Genomic DNA, 10,496 nt, shown 5'->3' with positions numbered 1-10,496 from the left:
ACTGAATCTCCGTTAATACAGAGCTGTGCGATATAAGCTGTTGGGTAAAAACAAATACGAAGATGGATTGCGGCTGTAAAAAAAGGACCTCAGATTTATGTGATCACACCTCAGAATGGTCTGGATTAAGGTCCCCCTGATCAGATGGAGAGACAAGGATGCAACTAAACTAAACAGAGAGGGAACAGTCACCAACAGCAGTCCAGCAGGAACTGTCCAAAGTATTAAAACCCATAAAACCCAGTCCTAAAGGTAACTGGCATTTAGGGGCGACAACGTTTCGGAATGATGAAGATTATTTATTTTTCATTTTATAAGAGGGTGTGTATGAACTGCGAATCTATTTTACGTAAAAACTCGAAAACTAATCCGTGGTATTATGCCACTGGCATACCCACCTCGCCAGACAAAATGAAAGCTATTGTGCATGTTCCCTGTAATACCAAATCTCATTATTTAATTCCACATTGAAGGCGAAAGTTAAAGCAATCCTGATTTAAAGATCACACACGGATACATTCAAGGGTCTCGCCATGCAGCCATGCAGCTGCAAACTATATAAACAATGTCACGCCCGTCGGATTTATTTAAGAGGTATATTACAAACGTTGGCTTGCGGGCAGTCACACAGGCAATTCATTTGCATACAACCAATCAAAGACGTCGATGGGCCGGCAGGACGTACATTCTACTCCTAGTCTGACCCGCCCCATTCTGTATTTTGCAGCGTATTCCTTCCGCGAAGTTTTCTTGCGCACGCGCAGTGCTGGTCTCGGTTGCTCTTTTGCTCAGTGTTTATCCTACACATTCCCCTTTCCCTGTTGCATTTATTGTCAGCGCCCGGCCCGGTTTTGCTCACCGTGAAGATGGCGGCTGATGCATATTCAGCCAGGCTACGGGACAGACGTGGGCACCGACCAGGAGGACCAGGAGCTCCTGCCGTTACCTCTATGGATTTGGACGCCGCGACTTTGGTGCTAGGAGCTGGAGTTACTGTGCTCACCCACCCGCTACTTTACGTGAAGCTTCTAATTCAGGTAAACGGTGGGACAAGTGGCCGCCCCCTACACATTGACAGAAGTCTGTCACGACCCGAGGTGGGGACTGAAGGAGAGTGAAGCGTGAAAGGAATGGGAAACTGCCCCCAAAACTTGTCCCTCTGAGTATTCTGTAGTTAATTTTGTCCGAATTTTCAAATATAATTTGTATTTGGTTGCTTATATTTACATGTCTTATTATTATAACACTTGATGTGACATACAATTCAAATGCCTCAGATTTTAATTTGATAAGGGGGAGGGGTCTGCAACGTCACTAATACTCAATGAAGCAGACGAGCAGCTTGCTGTAGGACAGAATGAGATGACGGGCTTGGAAGGTCGATCGTGGCATACAGTTGTAATGCAATGTTTGAAAATTAGATTGGATTAGAGTTTTTTTTGTTATATGCGCTGCAAAAAAGAGTGAAATTCTTGTTACACAATTGCGGTGATGTATAAATAAATACAGTAAATAAGCGAAGCAGAAGATAAATATATGAATAATAACGACATACATAAAGAAATAAACACAATTAACAAGAAAAGTTAAAAATGTTCAGACACTACTTCGATTCCGAACGTGCCTTCGATGCCGTTATTAATGCTGCAGATACTTGAAACAAATAACATAACCATGTAACTAGTGCATCCCTTCATGAAACAGATGTGACAGTCATACTACGGTCATGGACTACTCCGTAAGAGCCGCTTAAATAACCTGTTTAACCATCAGTGATTTAAATAGAATACAGTTAAGTAGTCATTGCCTTTTCAAAGAAAAAAAAAGTCCCAATTGTAAAACATGTTCTTAAGTGTTGATTGTTTAATAGCCAATATCATAGCTTATCTAGACAGTTTCCCTTTTGCTGGTCTCCTGCTACCTTTGACAGACATAGAAGTGATCATCCATTCTCTTCTTTATTCTGTCTCTCAGCCTCAACTTCTATATCCATCCTAGGGAGGTCATAAAATAAACACTTGAGCAAGACAACCACTAAAACCAATAGGTCTGAGGGGCTTATCACATTTTAAAAAAGGGAAGGTATTTAGACTGATTGATCAATTAGAACATTTTTATTTTATCGCTAAAAGTTTCCTTACTTGCTGACTTTATTATTTAATTTCCATACTCTGAAGAATTCATCTCTGATTATCAAATGAGATGTAAAACTGAGGTACTAACTCTCTGTGGTCATAAAAGATCCCTGGGCATCAATCTTTTATAAAGAGTAGTGTGTTTCTTGATGTCCTGGCTAAATTGCCCATCATGGCGGGTCATTCCGGTCTCCTAACTATCCCCTGTTTCTAATTGGCGGACTGTCTTCATCACTTAATAACTAATGTGTGGTGAGCATATTGTTGCAAAATGGCTGCTGTCACATTATCCAGGCTGCTGCACATTGATGGTGGTTGAAGTGGCTCCCCCTCTCTATTTAAAGTGCCCTGAGTGTCTTGAAAAGCGCCATACAGTATAAATGCAATGTCTTCTTCTTCTTTCATTAATTTTTTCTTCCTGAAATGATGATCAGAAGTGGAGTAGTGTGCCATCCAGTGTTGTTTGCTACACCCAGAATTGCTTCCCACTTTCCTGCAATGGAAATTGTTGGTTTGGAAATTAAACTTCACAATATCTTAAATTGTCTGGTTACTGTTTGCATTTGTGCAATGTGTTCACAACCTTGCCTGAAGAAGGGGCCTGAAATGCTTGCATATTGTAACACTCAGTTAGCCAATAAAAAGGTTGTCATCTTGCTTTACTTCTCATAATGTTTGTTTTCAGATATGCTGGCTTTTTCACACATCCCACAGTTGTGTATGTCAAGCCAACTGTAAATTTGTCTCGGGGTCCCACCCAGGCTTGATGTTGTCTGAATAGTCCCTAGTTTGTGGTGACCCAGCATTAGAGATTCAGGTTGATAAAATGAATGAATGCCTTAACCAGGAGCATTTTCTAACTGAGTGACCCTAGTTTTGTTTCAGTATCTCAGCTGTGCTAATACAGTGTTGGCACATCACCAGTTACTGTATACTGTACATCTAAAATCAAAGAGTGCTGCTGCCTGTAGCTCTGACTAAAGGGGTTTATGCGAATTATTTAAAATATTCTGAAATGTTTGCAATTAATAATATAAAAGATAGAATTCATTGGTTTTGTATTTGAAATCAAATTTGAATGGTGATATAGCCAAAAAAATAATTTTTTGCTGCATTGTTTCATGACTAATGGAGGATACTGTAGGTAAAAAGACAAGAGTAGTTAACTGCAGAGAAGAGTACACAAAACACACAGGGAATAGTAGAGTGGCGAATTTAATATTTGGTAAATACAAAGGTACAGTGGAACCTCGGGTCACAACCGTAATTCGTTTCAAAACTCTGGTCGCAACCCAATTTGGTCGTGACCTGAAGTAATTTCCCCATAGGATTGTGTGTAAATACAATGAATCCATTCCGGACTGTATGAGCTGTATGTAAATATATATTTTTTAAAGATTTTTAAGCACAAAAATAGTTAATTATACCATAGAATGCACAGTGTAATAGTAAACTAAATGTAAAAACATTGAATAACACTGAGATAACCTTGAACAGAGAAAACTAACATTGTAAGAGCTCAAGCTACAGCCTTATGAACTGCTCGCTGTAAACACTTTTTTTTAATGAGTTTTAACCACAGGGAAAAAAACAAACATTTGAAAAATCCATAATTTATACAAAAACTAACCATAAACAACCAAGAAAACTAACCTTGCATGAGTCGAGTTCTGGCTTGAAGGAAGTGAGGAGGAACTGAGTGAAGAGGAGATTACAGTTTTGAGGTCCTTCTACGCAATGCATGTCTGGCCGAGAACAATGTACTGTTCAGGGAGTGACTGAACACGTGCGTAAATCACCGTTGCGTACGAACCGGAAGGGAAACTGGCTTGTTTGTCATCCGAGTGTGTGGTCGTGAACAGATGCAAAAGTTTGGCAAACTTTTTGGTTGTATTCTGATTTGTACGTGTTCCGAGACACTCGTGACCCGAGGTTCCACTGTATTTGGAAAGTAAGTGAGAAATGATTGTGTATTTTTATGAGATGTTTCCTTTAAAGTTACCTGTGACAATTTCAATGGAGTGGATATTATAAAAATAAATATTTAAAAGTATTTTACTTTTTTTAAAGAAAAACAACTTTATTGAAATAAGACTTGCGTGGCTAAAAGTGACATGCTATTTGCAATACCCGATGTTTCCAGGGTTACACAATAATTATTAAAAGTTTACTAACCTTAAGCTCATTAAATTTAGTACATAACTATCGTTGGCATGTAGGGTTTCCTTCTGGTGCAAAGAACCCCAATATGACCCCAGGGTGGCTTCTTGCTATGACAGAAATAGCAAGCGAATATGTGTTGACTATTGCACCTCGTGTGATGCTGCTTCTCTACCAGTAGTTCCACATTTTAAATCTGGTGAGAAAAACAAAGGTGTGCATAAATAAAAACACACTGAGATTGTGCTTTATAAACAGAGGGATTTAAACCTGGGAACAAAGAATAGGGTGTAGAGTTCTGTTTCATAAACTAAAAGTTTTGAAAATAGGAAGCCATTAGTCGACCGAGAATCAACAAGAATGTTTCTTGTTTGCTTATGATAAATCTGAGGCCCTGATTTGGCACTGACAATCTGTCAGCTGACAGCGTGATTTGGATGGAAGGCAAATGAGTAAGTCAGTTTATGTAAAAGGTGCTAAAGTGTTGAAGCTTCACATATAGTAGCAGCAGGAGCACTTAGATGTGTGAAGCATAAGAAAAATGCAGCCTAAAACACCCATGTTGGGCAAAGAAAACTGCCAACAGATTAGTATAGTGCTGTCTCTACTTTTACATCTGTAGAGCCATATGCTGTGAATAATAAGGCACAGGAGTTCAGGGTTGATCCACCTTATGTGGTTGATTCTCGGAAATTTCATCGTAAAGTATGTTTATGCCACATGTCAGTATATACAGTTACACATGACAGAGTTATAAAAATGAACCCTGTGGCAGTGCAAACATTTTGTAAAAGGTAAATAAATTAAAGTCTAGGATTTGGGCATATTTAATTAATAATTAAAAAAAAAACTCAATTAACCGCTTGCTTGATGTCTATATGTACATATCCAGGTTTAACAAACCTACATTTTCGTGTTCAGTTCATAATGCTGACTGATTTATTCTGTAACATTTCAGAAAACGCAATTTCAATTATGTGGCAGCAGGCTTTGTTAGCACTCAACTCAGGGGAGCAAACAAACTTTTTCAAAAGATTCAGTGTTTCCTGATCAGGGGTACAGAATTTGATGGTAAAGCTTTGAATGTGTCAGATTAAACAACAGATTACTTTTTTGCATTAATTGGGAAAACTGAACAGTCATCAATATTGGACATGAGATAATTAATGCAAATATAGTACAGAATATTTGGAACTCACTTTTACAGTCCATTAAACATAACTTTATCTTTCTTTTCTCTATAGGTTGGTCATGAACCTCAGCCACCTATAATGGGAACTAATCTTTTTGGCCGTAAAGTTCTTTACCTGCCTGGGTTTTTTTCTTATGGTGAGTTGCTGTTTTACTAATTATGTTGTCAGTGACGTGACAGATATAAGGTGGGATGTTGGTTGTGAAGCTGTAAAGTTCTTTTTACTTTTTTGGTTTGGCTTATAAATTTTAAAATGACAAGAAAACCAATAGAGAAACAGAAATCAAGTACAATTACTTAAGTCTTACAGAGAAGTTTTATTTCTTCAATTAGTGGACTTTCTTTGCTGTTTTTGTGTATCTACTGTATATGTTCTGCTCTATTCAATTTGTAAACATGACTCCCAGCCCTTATATGGCTTTTATTATAGTCTTGCTTTCATAATTGTAAATTACTATTAATGAAAAAATCGATATTTTGTTGCACCCCTCCAAATTATTTTTTTGAGATAAAGTTTTTGAAATTGCAGTGTTACAGCCTTTTATTTCAACCTACAGTTCATCATTCCGGGGGTTACACACTCACTGAAGTCCAAGTGCTTTTATCTCAAGCCCAAAAAACACCCACACACCTCAAAACAGCCACTGGAGAACAAAACCATGTAAACATTAGAAAAAACATGTCCTTACCTTTTACTTTTGGTTTAACTTATTGAGAGAAACGCCTGTAAAGGTATCGCGTCAGCATAAGACTCTCTACTAGAGCAAAAACAAAACAAGTTTCTCCCCAACGGTGCCCTGGTGACTTGGTTTAAAGAAAACGTTCAAAGAAGAGATGGCCTGATGCCAGCATTGAGATGTGAAAGCATGAAGAAACAAAATAGAGCAATAACAACTTGCAGTCCTCTTCCTTTTATCAACTTGTGTTTTACATATTTAACAAGTCATACTTATAATTTCATTTCCAACCATCCATCCTCTTCCACTTATCCGAGGTCGGGTTGTGGGGGCAGCAGCTTGAGCAGAGATGCCCAGACTTCCCTTTCCCTAGCCACTTCTTTGAGCTCTTCTGGGGGAATCCCAAGGTGTTCCCAGGCCAGCTGGGAGACATAGTCGCTCCAGCGTGTCCTGGGTCTTCCCCGGGGCCTTCCCCCGGGGACGTGCCCGGAACACCTCGCCAGGGAGCCGTCCAGGAAGCTTCCTGATCAGATACCCGAGCCACCTCATCTGACTCCTCTCAATGAACTTCTCACCCTGCCTTTAAGGGAAAGCCCAGACACCATGCGGAGGAAACTCATTTCAGCTGCTTGTATTCACAATCTCGTTCTTTTGGTGTCTACCCATAGCTCATGACCATAGGTGAGGGTAGGAACGTAGATCGACTGGTAAATTGAGAGCTTTGCCTTAAGACTCAGCTCTTTTTTCACCACGACAGACCAATGCAGAGCCCGCATCACTGCGGACGCCGCACCGATCCGCCTGTCAATCTCACGCTCCATTCTTCTCTCACTTGTGAACAAGACCTCGAGATACTTGAACTTGAACGGTGGCAGGATCTCGCCTCCAACCCTGAGAGGGCACTCCACCCTTTTCCCGCTGAGGACAATGGTCTTGGATTTGGAGGTGCTGATTCCCATCCCAGCCGCTTCACACTCAGCTGTGAACTGACCCAAAGAGAGATGAAGATCACAGCCTGTTGAAGCAAACAAGACAACATCATCTGCAAAAAGCAGTGACCCAATCCTGAGTCCACCAAACCGGACCCCCTCAATGCCCTGGCTGTGCCTAGAAATTCTGACCATAAAAGTTATGAATACTTATATTTGGACTTGGAAAAGGCGTTCGACTGTGTCCCTCAGGGAATCTTGTGGGGGGTACTCCAAGAGTATGGGGTACCGGACCCCCTGATAAGGGCTGTTCGTTCCCTGTATGATCGGTGTCAGAGCTCACTGTCCACTGTCACCGATTCTGATACTTATAATTTATTTTGCTATTTTTCATATTTTACAAACATATTTGTCTTGCATTTACACAAATTAAAAAAAAATTCTTATGCAGAGAATATGAAAAACTATTTAAGCCCCAGAACAAAGTTTCTTTTGGAATGTAAACACATTGTATAAACGGTGTGTACGCACAGAAATGTTGCGTAAGAACTTTTCCACGTTCAAATCGCGATGTATAAAAGCTACACTTGGCATAAAGCCACGCACTTTTCCACGGTACCTCATGCCTTGTCGTACGCAAGTTCTCCGCTCGGTTTTGCAGACTGGCGGCACCCAGCGTCAAAGCAATGGTACTGTTTCTGTGTGATTACTCCTTATTTTCATGACGTGGCTTTATAAATACACCGAAACTAACCGCATATTGTTTATTAGTGTAATGCATCTGATTGTAATTAACTTGTAACAATATAATGGTCCAGGGAACAGCCATAGTATTCCAAATGCCATAACTGCTTTAGCGTTGTTACTGTCACTGCACCTTCCTCTTCTTCTTATTTTTCTTCTTCTTCTTTCAGTTCCTCCCGTTAGGAGTTGCCACAGCGGATCATCTTTTTCCATATTACTCTCACTGCACCACGCGGAGTATTTATATCACTGTATCTGAGTGTGAATCACAGCAGCAGCTGATCGAAAAGAGAATTATCGGTATACAGTTTCATGGACACGCTGTCTTAGCCACGGCAAAACGTTTTAAAGCCTTTCCTATACAGACCTCGCGGTTCAGAAACAGTTTAATCCCAAGAACTTTAAATGCAGTCAATCAAGTGCTCCTTGTAGAACTGTTTGTACTTATAAGTACAATCACCACACTGTAAACTTGCACTACAGTTATAATATCGCACAACCTGAGCCACTTTATAAAGCGCGTATTTACATATGATGACGGTATCATTTTTAAGGTGAAATGCAGCAAAATATGTTTGTTAAATTATACAGATAAAATTTTAACTTCATTTAAATAATCTATATTTTCACTGGGAGTGTCGTAAGGATAGAATAATTAAACATGTACTACGAAGATATTTCAATGTTCTTTAAACGTTTTGAAGAATCGGCGCTAAGCTTACAGATGGCTTAACGTCTATTACAGAACTGATTGTATGGCGATCGGTTACTTGGGGAAAGAAAAGAACTGACTGCAGTGACAGCTACGCCAATATATATTGAATATAAAACAGAAAGAGAAAATAACACAGCAAAAAACGCAGCGACAAATTTCGGCAAAAGTTAAATGCTTGTGTCATGAGCACAAGGCGGCTATGCAGTGTTTGCAATGGATGTGGCCATCCACCGTGCATGACATTGGCGGGCGAAGGAGCCACCGATTATTCCTCTGCCCAGTGCCACCACATGCCTAGAGCCGCCCCTGAGTACTGCTGCAATAAATTATTTCATCGAAGTGAAACACTTGTTTAATAATGTGCTTTAACTCCTATCATCATGAAAATGACATCACGTATACATCTCAGTATTTTAGTTATTCAGAGAGCTGTAATATCACAAATGTAATGGATTCTGTGTCCAGTTGGAGGAAGAGAGCCGGTTTAAGAAGCAAGTAGTGATTCACACGCACAGAGCACATAGAAGATCAAATACAAAACAAAGCATTTAACGTGCTACTTTAATTACAATGTGATTTGAGAAACTGGTTAATTAAACGATTTTAAGATGAAGTTTATGATGTTCTACTTTAATGACAAAATAAACTACGTGATTAAAGTGGAAATGTTGAGATTGAAGTTGACATTTCATGCTTTTTCCCCACTGTGTGCCTTTTTTTCTCTGTACCCTAATAAGCTTTCATATGACACTCAGACAGTGGGCTACAACTCGGCTTTTACGGCGACTTTGATATGTGACTTCTTTTTTATTTCCAGCACTGTGCGATTTTGTGAACGTGAGCTTTCAAGTTTCTCCAACACGCTATGTCACTCGATCAACTTCCTTGTGTTGATTATACCACGGTTTATTTGAACAAATAGTATGTTTTTCCTTTGCCTCCACTTGGTATTTGCTGAAATTCTTATATTCCCCCGTGCTTTTCCCATTGTCTTTTCACAGAAGGCTGCGCTTAAGGGCGATTTATATTATTTTGCATATTCAAAGAGGCGTAATTCTGGGAGGAGTTGGGGCGTTACATAAAGCGCGTGCACGAGCGTTAGTTTTCACGCTGATCGGGATTTATGTAGCGGAAGAACGTGGAAGTTGGAGTACGCACAGATTCCTGCATCTGGATTTTTCTGTGCGTAAGCACATTTCGGCTTTTGTGCTTACGCCATGTTATAGTGCGAGTTCTACGCACGGCGTTATACATGAGGCCCCAGGAGAGAAATAAACATATAAAACTACAGCATAGAAATTGTCAGAATATTTCTTGCACCACTTGAAACCTGGTAAAGAAGGACACATCACTTACTGGGCAAAGGTTGTACATAATAATTTAATAATCAATAATTTATTTTAGTCACAGATACATATTAATTATTATAGAGTTAAAGATGCTAATATTTGCACTGGGTGTGACGAGGATGGACAGGATTAGAAATGAGTACATTAGAGGGTCAGCTCAGGTTGGACAGTTGGGAGACAAAGTTAGAGAGGCGAGATTGCGTTGGTTTGGATATGTGCAGAGGAGAGATGCTGGGTATATTGGGAGAAGGATGCTAAGGATACAGCTACCAGGGAAGAGGAAAAGAGGAAGGCCTAAGCGAAGGTTTATGGATGTGGTGAGAGAGCACATGCAGGTGGTGGGTGTAACAGAACAAAATGCAGAGGACAAAAAGATATGGAAGAAGATGATCCGCTGTGGCGACCCCTAATGGGAACAGCCGAAAGAAGAAGAAGAAGAAGAAGATATACAATAGCCAAAGTAGAAAGAGCTGTAAGGAGAGGTCATGTGGCCTACTATAAATTTAGAGATTCAAGTCTTATATAAATTGCTTTTTTTATCAGAATACAATATTGTCTTCTAACCTACTCCTATTCATCTGTTTATGAAGACTCA

The 10,496-nt window shown here is 39.7% G+C and overlaps 1 protein-coding gene across 1 annotated transcript in view; it reads left to right on the top strand.

Annotated features, from left to right (window-relative positions):
- Positions 1 to 733: 733 nt before the first annotated feature.
- The window catches only part of LOC120525928 (mitochondrial carrier homolog 1-like), a 45,263-nt gene continuing 35,500 nt past the window's right edge, over positions 734 to 10,496 (top strand). The window contains exons 1-2 of the mRNA XM_039748626.1: positions 734 to 1,037; positions 5,540 to 5,624. Of these exons, the coding sequence (XP_039604560.1) occupies positions 867 to 1,037; positions 5,540 to 5,624 (256 nt within the window). The 5' untranslated portion in view covers positions 734 to 866. The remainder of the gene's footprint in view (positions 1,038 to 5,539; positions 5,625 to 10,496) is intronic.

The sequence above is a fragment of the Polypterus senegalus genome, chromosome 3, assembly GCF_016835505.1.
Source record: "Polypterus senegalus isolate Bchr_013 chromosome 3, ASM1683550v1, whole genome shotgun sequence".
NCBI lineage: Eukaryota > Metazoa > Chordata > Cladistia > Polypteriformes > Polypteridae > Polypterus > Polypterus senegalus.
This window is presented reverse-complemented; position numbering and strand designations above follow the sequence as displayed.